Source organism: Olea europaea, chromosome 15, assembly GCF_002742605.1.
Source record: "Olea europaea var. sylvestris chromosome 15, O_europaea_v1, whole genome shotgun sequence".
Taxonomy (NCBI): Eukaryota; Viridiplantae; Streptophyta; class Magnoliopsida; order Lamiales; family Oleaceae; genus Olea; species Olea europaea.
In genome coordinates this window covers 13,257,640-13,274,229 of record NC_036251.1, presented here as the reverse complement: position 1 = coordinate 13,274,229, position 16,590 = coordinate 13,257,640, and the positions used below count along the sequence as shown (strand labels likewise).

The window sequence follows — 16,590 nt, the reverse complement described above, 5'->3', positions numbered from 1 at the left end:
GTCTCCTGATACAAAGTTTTCTGGTTGCACCATATAGATCGTCTCAGCAATGTCGCTATTGAGAAACTCCATCTTAACGTCCATTTGATGTAATTCAAGGTCAAAGTGCGCAACAAGTGTCATAATTGTCCTAAAATAGTCTTTCGTTGAAACTGGAGAGAAATTCTTTTTGAAGTTGATGCCTTCGTTTTCGATAAAGCCTTTAGCCACAAGACGAGCCTTATATCTTTCCTCACTATCTTTCTAGTCTCCATTGGTTTTAAAAATCCATTTGCAACCAATGGACTTCACACATTCAGGTAACGAGATAAGATCCCAAACTTTATTGTCTTCCATAAGACTTTTACTCCTCATTCATGGTATCAATCCACTTTTGGGAGTTGGAACCCTACATGGCCTGATGGAAATTGATTGGATTATCTTTCACCATTCCATTATTTTTCTCATGTTCATGGAGAAATACTCTAAAATCATTCGAAATAGCACTTTTCCTTTCTCACGTGGATCTCCTTAATGGTATTAGTTTTTGAGGTTGTTGAGTTTGTACTTTTGAAATAATTACCTCATTTTGGATGGGAGGTTCTTCAACATTGTTTTTTGGGGGTTCTGGATATACTTCTTAATCAATGATAGGTATAGAAACATGTAAATTGTCAAAAATAATAGTACGAATTGAAACCAATTATTCCTCAACTTCTTCCTCAAAGACAATGTCTCTGACTTTATTTTTCCTCCCAAACTCAACATCCTCAAAAGTATTGTAGTCCCGTTTCAAAAATTGACTTAAGTGTGGGATCATAAAATTTATAGCCCCTAGATCACTCAAAATAACCAATAAAATAGCTATAAACTATTTTGGAGTCTAATTTTTTTTTATGTGACCTATAATGTCTAGCCTTTGTTGGACATCACCAAATATGAAAATGCTTTAGATTAGGCTTTCCGCTTGTCAAAAGCTCATAAAGTATTTTAACAGCAACCTTAGTTGGCACTCTGTTCAGAAAATGAGTTGCGATCTTTAATGCCTCTTCTTAGAGTGATTTTGGTAAGGTGGAATGATTAATCATACTCCTTACCATATCCTTAAGAGTCCTATTTCATCTTTCAGCTATACAATTCATCTAGGCGATCCTGGCATGGTGATTCCACATTCCTCTTCCTTTTTATCCACAAATAGCACTAGACCATGGCTCCGATAAAAATATGAAAGTGTGTATATCTCTATTGACAAAATAACATTGTACTACGGCAATGCTAAAATTATTGAAGTGCGACTCAATAAATTGAATTTTTAATATGTCATATGTAACATGTTTACCTGTTTATTTACTGAGTCAGGACCAATTAATTTATTAAATTGATTTTTAATATGCGATTGTATATGATATTGACACATCTGTTTGAATATGTGAAATAATCATTAATCCAACAGTTTAAACATTTAAAAGAATTATTTCAATATTTTTGAAGAGTTCTTCATAGAAATAGAAGGTTTAGGAATCCATTTTCATTCTAATATGTATATAATGTGCATGTTATACGAATTCCAAAGGGGAAAAAAAAATAAGAGCCTGCTTGCACGTGATTGATTGACCTGTTGACATTAAATCTAAATAAATAAGTTTATTTGCAATTGAAACAAGAATATTATTTAGGGTATAAAGCTAATTTGGATTTTGGAACAGAAACAATATCTAAGTTAGATAGGAGAATTTAATGGTATTGACCAATTTGCACAATATTTTTCTTGTTTTTAGTCATGTCCATCTGAGCATGCAAAATCTCATTTTGTAGTTTTTCAACTTATTCAGATCCCTTTCTCTAAAGCGTGCTTGAACGCTTATTATTAAGTTCCAAGTAGTGATACTTACTTGAAATCACAAAATCGAGGTTAAATTACTTGCCTTTGATTCGCTTGCGACCATCTTGTACTCGCCTCTTGGTCAGAAATTCGATCACAATGGAAGGAATTTGATAGCCACAATCCAAGAATCCAATTTGAGATGTTATCTTCCAAAAATCAAGCATTTACCCTCATTTCTTTTTACCCCTTGAATAAAACCCGAATTCTTGCATGTCTCCTAGGTATTTTTCTAGAGTGAATATATACATAGAAGTTATAGATTGAGGGAGTTAATTTTTTTTTTTTTTTTGGAATTCAATTTTCAACTCCTCCCTCCATATTTCATTTCCATGCAAATCGGGTTGGGTCAACCCACATGGGCGACCCCATTTTCTTCCAACATCTCCCATTCGCACATGATGGGCTTGACCTGATTCTAATATAATATCAATTATATTAATCTCAATATTTCCAAGTTCATATAAGTAAATGAATCGTGCGACCAGCGAGTTAATTTAAAAGCACACAACACTATACACTTGTTAGGGATATATAGCAGTTCTAGAAGAGGAATTATATTTCACGCGATACCCCGGACATATTTTGTAACACCAGTTCGAGTATTTCTGACCCCTCAATTCATAGAATATACTCAACTTTCTCATTTATAATGTATTCACAATTGTGTCACAAAACTCAAATAATTAACACAATTGTCCGGTCGGTGAATAAAAGTTGAAGTGTTAGTTAAATAGTCTTCCTTTCCTACTTGAATCACTTAATTTCAAGTCAGTTGCTTTCCTAGACATTCCCATCAAACCAAATCAATCATGGTTATTGACAACATGTTAAAGTAGTAACACTGAAATAAAATTTTGAAAAATAGTCAAAAGTCATAAGGGTATATATAAGTGAGGTCAAATTTGCTTTTCAGAGACTCACAAAATGAAGAATCAGGGATCAATTCTTTCATTTCTCATTGGTCGTTAAAGCACATGTGGTATGTCTATTCTTGCAAATTAAATACATCGTACAAATCATAATTCAGATATTCCTTGATATCTGACTTGAGTTCTCCTTATATTCATTCCTCCAAACATTCTCAAATCGAGAACTCGATTAGCTACTAAACGGGTTTAATGGATAGAAAAATCTATTTTGATTACTTGTTGTAATCTCATCTTGATACCTTAACAAGGCAACTGGATCATGTACACAACATGATCACTATCAAGGCCACATGATCCACAACATGATCATTTTGTTTCATCTGAGCACATCTCAAAATGTCTGAGGCAATTGCTCGTGTGAGTGAGTCAATCTCAACCCATTCGACATACTTTATATGTGCATATAAATAATTTATCTCATGATCCCAACATTAGATTACACATGAACTCAAAATTGTTCATCTATAGGCACATAAAACTTAATCAAGAGTATGTCTGATACATCAAGTATCATATTCTATGAAATTCTAGAGATTCTATATTATCAACAAATATATCTCTAGACATCTTCAGAGTATGATGATTACATATCATCATTTACGTAGATATATCACAAAGACACTTTCTTTGCTAATGTCTCTCCCAGAATTACCATTAATTATTTGATTCCATCTTGATACTTGAAATCTTAACATATAAAATAGTTGCGTAACTATCATGGATCTCATATTCTCAACCAGTATCATTAGATGCTCAATACATTCACACCAAACAATTTATTTAGCTGCCAAGACATACATTACAACATATGCTTCTTGCTACTCTATATAGCAAAAGCGACAAGTCAAATAACTAATTATGCTCGACTAACTCTCATTCTTAGTCAACAATTGTATATCTATTCCAATCACAAGTTATTCGTTTGACAACGAAATAGAATAACAATAGCAAACCCTTCAGGTATCATAATACATTTTCAAAAAGATAATGTTGATATCCACTGACTAGATTGATGGCATGACCTATGTTAGGGCAAGTAAACATTATATTATACTTCTATCTCCTAACTATTAATCGTACTAGACATGATTCTCTGGATATTTTTTTGTGCACTTATGAAATCTTTAGACATTTATGAAGACTTATATGGTCACAGTTGCAATTTCACATGAGCATTTATAATATAAAACTCTTATGATAGAGCAAGAACATACGAAAAGTATTCTTAGCACAAATCATACAATTTGCTAAACCCATGTCTTTTCTCTCAAAAATTGAGGACAACCATTTCAAAATGGTCTCTATACACTCCTTATCATGCTTAGCCAATCCAATTCATCAATATCAAAGTTAGAATTACAACCTATCATCAGACATTTTCACAAATACAGTAATTTTCGACCATATGACAAAATTTTTGTACGAGATTTAACCCTATTAAAAACTCAAGTACGACTGTCAAGCTGATTGTATTAGACCATGCATGTAACTATAAAGTTACCACAATAAAAAAAGCCTTTAACATGAAATTTAAAAGTCGATTCATGTTGATATCATTAATCATTTCTCAATTGAGAATAAAAATACAGTCTCTGGATCGATTTGGTGTAACTCTAAATTTAAACATACCATCACGGCTAGCATTGATGTACAGAAGCGAATCCCGTCGTTATGAAAAATTTTATCCAACTCATTACACTCACATTGAGTATAACCTTTTTCAAAAATGAGCTTTATCTATCAGAAACTCATTAGTCTTCCTTAAATTTCAAGAGTCTGAATGTTCTCGGTAAATATAATGTCTGAATAAAACTTTCACCATATCTCAAATTAGGTCGAAATTCTATACTCCTTATATATTCTTCCATTACTTTTCTCAAAATTCATCTTCTGATTTTTTGAACCAAGAATTATTGGCATTAAATAGCTCTTAGATCCAACTCAGAACCAAGAATCATTAAATTAGATAGTTCTTGGATGGCTCCCACTCGGATAGATAGCTCCCACTCAGAACCAAAAATCAATGATATTAAATTGTTCTTAGGTCCCACTCAAAACCAAGTATCATTGAAATTAGATAGTTATTATATAGCTCCCACTCGGATAGATAGGTCCAACTCGGAAACAAATTATTCCACTTGAATAAGAAGTTTGGATAACCTCTTATATATTCAAAATCAATTCATCAATACATATATTATTAATTTCAATGATGTTCTCATATCTTTTCTCTATTACTGGAAAATGTGTCAAATGTCACATCTTATGACTCGATATCTATCCAAAATTTCACTTAAGTGCCTTTTTAGATTACATGTATGTCATCGAGACCCATCTAGTTCTCAATAGACTCATGTTCACACACTCGTTATCGAGAACATATATAATCCATTAAGAGTCTATGATAACCCATATTCGGTTATTTATGTGTCCAAAACTTATATATTTTGAAGGTACCAACATTGAGAGAACTCCATTAATTGATATGTTGTAGTTAGCGAACGCTCTCTCCAAAAGCAAATACGCAAGTTGTATTGCATATCTTAAACCTCATCAGTAATCATATTCAGCAGTATTTCATTCTTTCAATCCAATATACGATATAATTATTAGACATTAAAGAATAGTCAATCCAATAAGAGTTCCTCTCATTATATAGATCATTGATATCTCGTGATAGAGATTCACACTGTCAAACAGTTCTTAAAATCTTCACTTCCATAATCTGATTTTCTACTTGACTTCATAAAAGTGTAAATCAATACAATATCTTCAACTTAAGAAAATCGATCTCACAATTGAAGTGCGTAAATCCATCTATAAATGTAATGAAAAGTAAAGTTTCATCTCTATCTGTCTTGATCACGGCCCACAAAGAAATTCGGATTGATTTATTCTATAGAAGTTCGACTCTTACAGCTTTGAATGATTTTCTCAACTCAAAACCTCAAACCATTGCACAAATATCCAGAACCATAATAAACATCACCACTGTGAGTACCAACAGAACTACCACATACAAATTCAAATAAGAGACCTCTCTTGGAAGAACAATAATTGAGATCAAATTTAGTGAAGTCTTTGATACTATCTCAATATCAAGTAGGAGGTCAGTTTATCCACTTTACAACACTAAGTTGCAATACCAGTCATATAAACCTCCACTCCATCTTCACTATTTGTACATATCTATTTCGTATCAAGTCAAATACTCAACAATAGACTAATATACTTCTTGATCTCATATGAAGTGGGTTTCTAACCCTTGAATCCATTATCTACACAAGATAAGATCCAATTTGTATAGTGTTGGTATGCAAACAACACTAAGAGGAATATATTCAAATGCAATATCCTTTAACTTAACCACTTTCGAGCTAAGAGATTCAAACCATATAGTTGAAGCACTTGAACCTTTATAACGTTGATCTTCTACCAAAACCACTTTCATTCACTTATTATCTGAAGTTCTTCTTGGTCCCTTTACCAGTCTCCCACATCCATCCCGCATTAGTTTTAGCTCATCCAATGCTTAAGATTCAAAGTCTTAAACAAGCTAGAACATTACTACACAAGCATGTCTTCGAGACTTAGCAATATTAAGTCACACATCTTTTAATTCACATAGCGGGTAGTGTCAATAAAAAAATTGACACTTCTATTTGTAAGTTACAATGACTTTCAAAACTCCATATATTAAAAAGAGACTAGTTTGAACTTGCTACTCATCTAAAATTAATGTGATCAAAGAAAATGTTAACATTGTGCTAACCATCAACTAAGTCACATTTGAGAAAAAGATTATTTATAACAGAACTTAACAATTTTAAATGCTTGAGTACTAAAATCCACATTTTTTTCGTACTCGACAAAGTTCTAATCTTTATTCTCTAGAGTAGTATGACCTACATAAGATCTTCTATTACGTGATTGATGTTCTCTAAAACATCATGTCCTTCTAGTACATTTAAAATCTAATCATGCCAAATGTTATCGCATTTAGTTTATCACCTTTATTAAGATAACTTCTATAGATTTTGATGCCATGATCTATCAGATTTTTAGAGGCATGTTATTCTTAATCAATGCCCATTTATGCACATATTTAATTTTGCATTAACGCAAATTAACATCTACGATAGTTCAATGTTAGGCACAGAGTAGAAAGTTCACTATATTTCCAATCATCGTTCGCAATCCTATTATTTCATTATCATAAACTTAATTTAACAATTCAAAATTCCATAGGTTCTAAGTGAGAACTGCATTAATTCTTCCAACTTCAGAACCCCACTCAGTTGGTGAATCAAATAGTTCTTGGTGAGATTTTCTCTAAATCTTCCAATCATCGAACTATCACTCAACTGACAATCAATAGGTCTAAGTAAAAATCTCACTAATTCTATGGACCTTAGCATTTATAACAATACACGAGTTAATGGATATCATGCATTTCCATAAATATGCACATTTATCTAATAACGTAATTTCATAATGTTCAATTATGACATATCATGATTATCAATCAAGTTTTAATATTAGTTGCAACACAATCCCAACAAATGGGAAGTGACATAAGAATTTTCATATTCTGCTTATATCCAAAAATGTCCCCAAAAATATTTACGTATTCCACTATGTTATGTTTCAAATCCTTGTATTTTTTTATTATAATAAGCACATGGCTTTTTAACAAGTTCTATAACCCTTGTTTCTCTAGCATTCCCTCTAAGGATGCTATAAATGTGTATAGATGCAATAATATATATACAAAATTCGAAACAAGTCACAATGGATCACATAATCTAATCAAGACTCATACAACTCATGAACATATATAAAATGTGGTATTTTAAATACATTCGGAGTATTTTTCATTTAAAAAAAAGAAACACTTAAAAAAAACTCCCATTGGGCAAATACCACTTAACAAATATTCTTGACCTTTATAAAAATTTTCAGAATTTAATTGAGTCCAAATTTTTTTTTTTTTATCATCTGAAATTTAATTTTAATTGAACACAAAAATCAATAATATTTGAAGGACCAATTTTGTAATTTCCAGAATTGAAGTAAGGTCTCGCATACATCCTCATATGTATAACCAATTTATAATCTTTTAAATTGAATATCGAATAATCAATTTTCGAAAGAAAATAATTTTGGGACCAATATACAACTTTTCAAATTGGTATTGGAATAAACAGCATCAAAAATAGTTTTGGGACCAACATGCAAATACTCAAATTACATTTGAAAACATTCAAAAGTGTGGTGACTAACATGCAATTTCTCAAATTGCATTTGGAATAATCAACATTCAAAAGAGTTGGGGACCAACATGCAATTTTTTTGAACTTCATTTGAAAACATTCAAAAGTGTGGGGACTACCATGCAATTTTTCCAATTGCATTTGGAAATATTTAAAAGTATGGGGACTAACATGAAATTTCTCAAATTGCATCTAAAATAATTGAGGGACCAACATGCAATTTTCAAAATATGAATCCCACTCCATAGCAATAGTTCCAATTTTTTTTTCCCGTTTACTGTTCATCGTCCCCAAAAAGACAGTTTTTTCAGAATTCTGCTAAAACTTTGGAAGGTCATAACTTTTTCAATTTAAGGCCAAAATTTATATTCTTTCTATCGTTGGAAAAGTATCGAGAAGATCTACCCAATCATATAAAATGAGCAGTGTGAAACTTAACGTGCAAGAAATTATCATGCGATCAAATTTTGATTTTCTCAACTAGGGTTCAATTTTCCTCCCAAAATACAAAGCCAAATAACATGAAAATATTCAGATATGTTCTCCATAATATCATAAACATACAGCATAAATTTCATGAATTAACATAAAGTAAATAAAAAGTTGCCATTAATGACATTCAAGCTTTGAAAGAAAAACCAAAATTAATGCATTTCAATCATTCTATGACATTTTTAGCATGTGTTTAAGCAAGAAAACAACTTACTTAGGCTCTAATACCAATGTAAAACGTGCTTGCATGCTTATAACTGACTTCCAAGTAGTGATACTTACTTGAAATCACAAAATTGAGGTTGAATTACTTGCCTTTGATTCGCTTGCTTTCCACACCATCTTGTACCCGCCTCTTGGTCAGAAATTCGATCGCAATGGAAGGAATTTGATAGCCACAATCTAAGAACCCAATTTGAGATGTTATCTTCCAAAAATCAAGCCTTCACCCTCATTTCTTTTTACTCCTTGAATAAAACCCGAATTCTTGCATGTTTCCTGGGTATTTTTTTAGAGTGGATGGATACATGGAAGTTATAGATTGGGGGAGTTAATTTTTTTTTTTTGAATTCAATTTTCAACTCCTCCCTCCATATTTCATTTCCATGCAAATCGGGTCGGGTCAACCCACATGGGCGACCCATTTTCTTCCAACACTTTCAATTAACGATACATCCGAGCTTACAAAAATTGATTATATATAAAATACGAATTATAAGTCATTTATAACTTGATTAGGTGTTCACAATTTTTGGTAAACAATGACAGTTCAATAGAGAGTGTGAAATACAGATTTTATACTTTTTAGTCTCTTATTAGGTCGTCAAAGTGATATTTGTGTTTGGCATGTTATCATGTTATTCCATGAGGTGGAACATATTGAACATAAACAAGGTGAGAACCTTATCGAAAAATATACCACTTAAAAGATTGGATTTCTTATACGTATGTACTATAATGTGTCGCTTCTGTTTTTTTTGTTAAAATTCATATTTAAGTTTGGATTTTTAGTTTATTTAAAAGCATTATTTACTCTAATCTTGAAAGAAAATGATCAACTGAAAATAACTAGTTCAATGGATGATAGACAAGGGCACATGGGTAGTAGAGTTGGCAACGGTTCGGCATCAATTTTTATGTCATGCCATAACCGCATCATAACCATGTAAGTTGGTTCGGTTCGATTCGTATTTCGGTTCGGGCGGTTAATAACCACGAAAATAAATTATTTTTTATAGGTCCAACCATCAAATTGGGAAAAAAAAATTTATGAAGAAAAATGTCTATGAAAACAAAAGCATAATACCAAGTCAATTTAGCAAACAATATCCCAATTCTCAAATGTAAAATTCGAATTTAACAAACAATTTTCATATATGTTTAATATTTCTGTAGTAGGGTGTAGGATTATTGGATTAGGTTAGTTGAACTTAGCGGGTTGCTGGGTCGGTAATGGGCTCAGAATCATAGAAAGAATAATGGAAAGCCCAATTACTCAATTAATTTTTTGTTTTAAGGGAAATCTATTTGGGGTGGGGTGATGGAGTAAATATCATACCCATCCTAATCCAAACCAAAGTATTAAAATCAAATATCATATCCACCCCATTGTGCCATCAGTTCTCTTTTTCGCCTCATTTAGTTTGATTAACCGCGACTTTTGATTTTGACGGTTTGAATTGTCATCCCTAACAAGTAGTGTAGTCTAATTCATCTCTAGCCCCTTGTTCGGGCAGAAGGCCAATTGTGAGCAGAAAACCATGTCGAAATTATGTAAGACAATTTAGTGGTCTAGTTTAATGTAGGATTTCTTTTCGTTTTAATATTAAATATTTCTGGCACATCTTGTTTCCTTCGATTAATAATATTTAAGATATTAAGTTGAAATCAAGTTTAATTATTTTTACTGTTACAGAAGTTAAGAATAGTTAAATCAATAGTAGTTAGATAGATAATTCTTGTGGGAATGATAATTCCGATTCTTAAGTCGTATTTAATTGATATCATGCACTAGGAATAAAAATAACTTAGAACCCTTCAACTTAATAATTTTTCCTATATAATTTAGTGCCTTTAGATATCTACATTGTCCATATATGTTATTACACACTTTCCTTTCTATCCACAACAGCACTGTACCATGGCTGTGGTAAAAATATGAAAGTGTGTATATCTCTATTGACAAAATAACGTTGTACTACGGCAATGATAAAATTATTGAAGTGGCTCTCTATTCATAAATGACATTGGACCTTTGGACAACTTAGTTTATAAATTGATTCTTTTATTATATTATATGAAACATGTTTAACTGTTTATTTATTGAGTCGGGACTACATAATTTATTAAATTGATTTTTAATAAGGGATTGAATGTAATATTGACACGTCTGTTTAAAAATACGAAATAATAATTAATTCAACATTTTAAACTTTTAAAAGAATTATTTCAACTTTTTTTAAAGAGTTCTTCAATTTTTGATATAGGAATAGAAGGTTTAGGAATCCATTTTCATTCTAATATGTATATAATTTGCATGTTATACGTGAAGTAATTGATATGAAAAAAAATTTCGATTTCAACGTTTGAAAGTTTTTTGAGATTTTGAGGTTCAAGCAAATAAAAGATAAGAGTTTTTTCTGTGTTGGAAACTCATTTTGAAATTTTATAAGTGGGGAAGTGTTTGGTTTCCAATTATTAACTACAAGGGGATAGTAAAATCCTTTCAACAATACATTGTTTTGTAATTGTATAATACATGTAAGGTCATCTTTGTCTTTTACCATACAAGATGCCAATGTAATAATATTCAATATTTTTAAAGTCAAAGTGAAATTTTGAACCTTTGACTGAGTCAAATTTAAAAGTACCCCTTTCACAATTCCCTATTTTTAGGAAACTTGATATTACCTAGGTATGTATGCTTTGTATTTTAAATTTTAAATTTCCAGTTCTTTTAAGTTTTTATTTTGAGGATCTATTGCAGTTTGTTTTAACATTTTAGATTGCTAAATCCAAAAAAAAAAAAAAAAAAAAAAAAAAAAAAAAAAATAAGAAAGCCTGCTTGCATGTGATTGATTGACCTATTGAAGTTAAATCTAAATAAATAAGTTTATAATTTTTAATTATTTCTTTTTAAAATAAGTTTATTTGCAATTGAAACGAGAACATTATTTGGGGGTACAGAGCTAATTAATTGTGAGCAGAAACCATATCTCACTTAGAATTGAATTCAACGGTAATGACTAATTGCACATTTCTCTTCCTTTTAATCGTGTCCATCTGAGCATGCAAAATCTCATTAGTAGTTTTTCAGCTTAATCACATCCCTTTGAATTATAATTATTTTTGCCACTACAATTTAATGTCCATATATGTAATAACACACTTTACTTTCTATCGACAAATAGCACTGGACCACGGCTCCGATGAAAATATGAAAGTTTTCATTGTAGTGTCACTCTATTCATAAATGACGTTGGACCATTGGAACACTTAGTTTATGAATTGATTTTTTAATATGTCATATGTAACATGTTTACCTGCTTATTTACTGAGTCGGCCCACTTAATTTATTAAATTGATTTTTAATATGCGATTGAATGTAATATTGACATGATAATCATTAATCAAACAGTTTAAACTTTTAAAAAGAATTATTTCAATTTTTTTTAAAGAGTTCTTCAATTTTTGATATAGAAATAGAAGGTTTCGGAATCCATTTTCATTCTAGTATCTATCTAATTTGCATGTTATACGAATTCTATAGAAAAAAATAAAGCCTGCTTGCATGTGATTGATTGACCTGTTGAAGTTAAATCTAAATAAAATTTAAAATTTGTATTTATTTCTTTTTGAAATAAAATTATTTTAAATTGAAACAAGAACATTATTTGGGGTATAAATCTAACTTGGAACCGAAACAATATCTAAGTTAGATAGGAGAATTTAATGGTATTGACTAATATGCACATTTCTCTTCCATTTAATCATGTCCAACTGAACATGCAAAACCTCATTAGTAGTTTTTCAACTTATTCACATCCCTTTCAATTATAATGAATTTTTCCAATATAATTTGGTGCCTCTAGATATGTTCTTACACACTTTCCCTTCTATCCACAAATTGCATTGGACCACAGCTCCGATAAAAATATGAAAGTGAGTGTTTCTCTATTGATAACATAGCATTAGACTACGGCAATGATAAAAATATTGAAGTGTCTCTCTATTCATAAATAACGGTGGACCATTGGACCACTTAATTAGTTTATAAATTGATTTTTTAATATGTCATATATAACATGTTTGCCTGTTTATTTACTCAGCCGAGGCCACTTAATTTTATTAAATTGATTTTTAATATGTGATTGAATATGATATTGACACGTCTGTTTGAATATGTGAAATAATCATTAATCCAACAGTTTAAACTTTTAAAAGAATTATTTCAATTTTTTTGAAGAGTTCTTCAATTTTTGACATAGAAATGAAAGGTTTCGGAATCCATTTTCATTCTAATATCTATCTAATTTGCATGTTATACGAATTCTACAGAAAAAAATAAAGTTTGCTTGCATGTGATTGATGGACATGTTGAAGTTAAATCTTTTGTTTCCCATTTTTTGGTCAAAAAATTAAAAATATGACCGTTATACATCACATTAAGTCACCATATTTGACTTCCTCTCTTTTGCGTGAATCTCATAACAACTATATTTTTTATTCTCATTCTTATAAGAATGGGAATCAAATGGGGGCTAAATAAATAAATCTATAATTTTTAATTATTTCTTTTTAGAATAAGTTTATTTGTAATTGAAACAAGAATATTATTTGGGGTATAAATCTAATTTGGAACAGAAACAATATCTAAGTTAGATAGGAGAATTTAATGGTATTGACTAGTATGCACATTTCAATATCTAAGTTAGATAGGAGAATTTATATGCACATTTCTCTTCCTCTTAATTATGTCCATCTGAGCAAGCAAAATCTCATTTTGTAGTTTTTCAAATTATTCAGATCCCTTTCAATTAACGATACATCTGAGCTTACAAAAATTGATTATATATAAAATACGAATTATAAATTGTCTATAACTTGATTAGGTGTTCACAATTTTTGGTAAACAATGGCAATTCAATAGAGAGTCAAGTGAAATACAGATTTTGTACTTTTTAGTCTCTTATTAGGTCGTTAAAGTGATATTTGTGTTTGACACGTTATATGTTATTCCATGAGGTGTAACATATTGAACATAAACTAGGTGAGAACCTTATCGAAAAATATACCACTTAAAAGATTGCTTTTCTTATACGTGTGTACTATAATGTGTCGTTTCTGTTTATGTTAAAAATTTTCATAATTTAGTTTTTACTCTAATCAATTGAAAGATAACTAATTCAACGGACGATAATGAGACGAGGGCACATAAATAGTATAGTCTAATTCGACTCTAGCTCCATGCAGGTTATGTATAATCCTCAAGTTCGTAATTGTTTTATGAACTTGTTTGCATACCAACCTTATATAGCAGCTCGATTTTGGACTAGAAGTCCAGCTTAGATGCCAAGACGATTTTAAATTGGACTATCAATTTTAATCATGTAATCCCAAAATCAAGAACATAATTTTAACATACTACTTTAACCATGATTTTACAATCAAGAAAATTGAATTAAAATAATGTCAAAATCAACAATTAATTTTAGCATCCCTTTGATGACCATTAATTGGAGAAGATATAGGTTTGAATAGTGTTTTTTAGCCGAATGTGTTGTTATAAGTATGAAAAAGTTTTGACTTTCGCGCAAAAGATTTTATTGTGTAAATATGTGGTTGAAAATGAGTACGTAGAAAAAAGAGTTTGAAAATGATAGTTGTCAAACAAGGGTTTAATCACAAATTTTATAGGACCTACAACTATCTTTCAACTATACATTCCATTAACTTATATCAACATCTATTCAATATCTCCTTTTATCTAAACCAAGTAATTTGAAACACACTCTTCTGATTTGAATCTCTGCAAATGTTAGAACAACATTCTCTCCAGAAACCAACATCATGGCATGCTGGGGCAGTATACATCCTTGTATTCTTCATGTGTTTCGGCCAGTCATGTCAAACAATCACTGCTGATCCAAATGAAGTTAAATCCCATACATGGAAAGAAGCATTTCAATTCCTTGGATTCAATTGGACGTTAACCAGAGAAATCGGAGGGCCATATCTGAACGCTACCCCACATAGGGAGAATCCTGATCAGATTGCCTTGTCCAAGGACGTACAGCTAAACTTGCCTGGCAGCAATTTCAACTCCTTCATACGCCTCTATATTCCTACTGAAATCCCAAGAGAAACCAAGCTTCCGGTTATTATCTACATACACGGAGGTGGTTTTGTGCAGTACCGCGCTTCATCTGCAATCTATCATTACCATCTCAACAACATGACTGCCAGGGTTCGAGCTGTGATAGCCTCAGTTGAATACCGGCTGGCACCTGAAAACCCTCTCCCGGCATCTTATGAAGATGCCTTGCATGCTATTCTTTGGTTGAAGTCCCAGGCACAATGTTGTCATCACCGCGATCCATGGTTAGATCAGTATGCTGATTTTTCAAAGGTTTTCTTATTAGGTGAAAGCGCAGGTGGCAACATAGCTTACCACGCAGTCCTTCGTGCAACAACGCATAATCTTCAACCAATGACAATCCAAGGCGTGATATTGGATCAGGCATTTTTTGGTGGAGTCAAAAGGACTTCATCAGAGCTCAGACTTATAGAAGATACTTACCTACCTTTGTACGTAAATGATGCCTATTGGACATTGTCATTGCCATTCCAAGCAAATCGAGATCACAAATTCTCCAATCCGTTTATTCATGGGTTCGATAGAGTCAAACGTGTGCCAAGATGGTTTGTTAAAGATGATGAAGGAGACCCATTGATTGATCGGTCAAAGGAGTTTGTACGCTTGTTAGAGTTATATGAAGTGCCAGTGTTTTATCGATTTTATCCAGGAGGTTATCATGGTGTAGAGTTGCTAGATTTCGAAGCTGCTCTTGTCTTTTTTCATGATGTGAAAACTTTCATCTATTACACTGGAGTTGCTGAAGATTAATACTGTCACGATTGGATTTCTAGTCTCAAGTTTGGATTTGGCTTTCAATGTAGGAATGAATAATGTAGGCTATGCTTCATCTCGAAATAATAATGTGTCACTAGATGCTTTCTAATAAAATAATTTGGGATTTGCTTAGTTAATCTTGTGCAGTTTTTGATGATTTAGCAATTATTATAGGGATATTGTTCCTTATGTGTATTTGGACTAATTTCCTGATTTACCACTTGTCCCTCCCTCAAGAAAATACCAGGATTAATAAAGAAATAGAAATTGATATTAATAAAAGAACAAAATATTTTACGTGAAAACTTTCAAAAGAAAAAAATAAAATAAAATTATTAACGGTAAAAGAAAATTTTAATATATGAAAAATTGTTACAATCTCATATTAAACTTATGAGAGACCAAACGTCCAAGTATAGCGCAAAATATTTATTTTGGGTTAAACTACAAAGATCTTTGATATCTCACCCTGAAATATGCCTCGACTCTCCTAGTGATAAATAAAATAAAGCAAAGCTAGACTTACAGAAAAAATGGTGCACAACCTTTACAAAATACACACATACCAGGGCGGGTGGGTTATTTTTTTACAATATTTTAATACACGTGGGGTCCATCGAATTTGAGGGTATGTAATCTTTCCTTGGAAAATAATTATGTACATTCAGATTTTTCGAATAAAATAATAATAAGCTATATTTGCCACTGTGCTTGTGTATCTACCAACAGTTCTTCTACCTACTTTGTCTAAAACTTGAGCATTCGTGGACAACTCATGAATTCCTGTCACTTTCTTCGGAACTACTTGTTCTAATGAAAATATAGAGTGGTTATTTGCTAAAAACTCAATTGACTTTGAAGTACCCGAATCAATCTCCAAATGCGCTCAAAATCATTACT

The 16,590-nt window shown here is 31.3% G+C and overlaps 1 protein-coding gene across 1 annotated transcript; it reads left to right on the top strand.

The window, feature by feature from the left end:
• The first annotated feature begins 280 nt into the window (after window positions 1–280).
• LOC111411261 (carboxylesterase 1-like) lies at window positions 281–15,684 on the top strand. The gene is made up of 4 exons (XM_023041809.1): window positions 281–299; window positions 9,378–9,452; window positions 9,570–9,677; window positions 14,600–15,684. Exons 1-4 carry the CDS (start codon window positions 281–283, stop codon window positions 15,682–15,684), a joined length of 1,287 nt encoding a protein of 428 aa, XP_022897577.1.
• The last annotated feature ends 906 nt before the right edge of the window (window positions 15,685–16,590 follow it).

Bases quoted from the DNA above. Each gene is read 5' to 3' on its own strand.
- LOC111411261 (XM_023041809.1), top strand. The intron at 9,453-9,569 runs GTGAGAACCTTA...TTGGATTTTTAG, and splicing joins ACATATTGAACATAAACAAG to TTTATTTAAAAGCATTATTT. The intron at 9,678-14,599 runs GTTCGGCATCAA...TGCAAATGTTAG, and splicing joins GGGTAGTAGAGTTGGCAACG to AACAACATTCTCTCCAGAAA.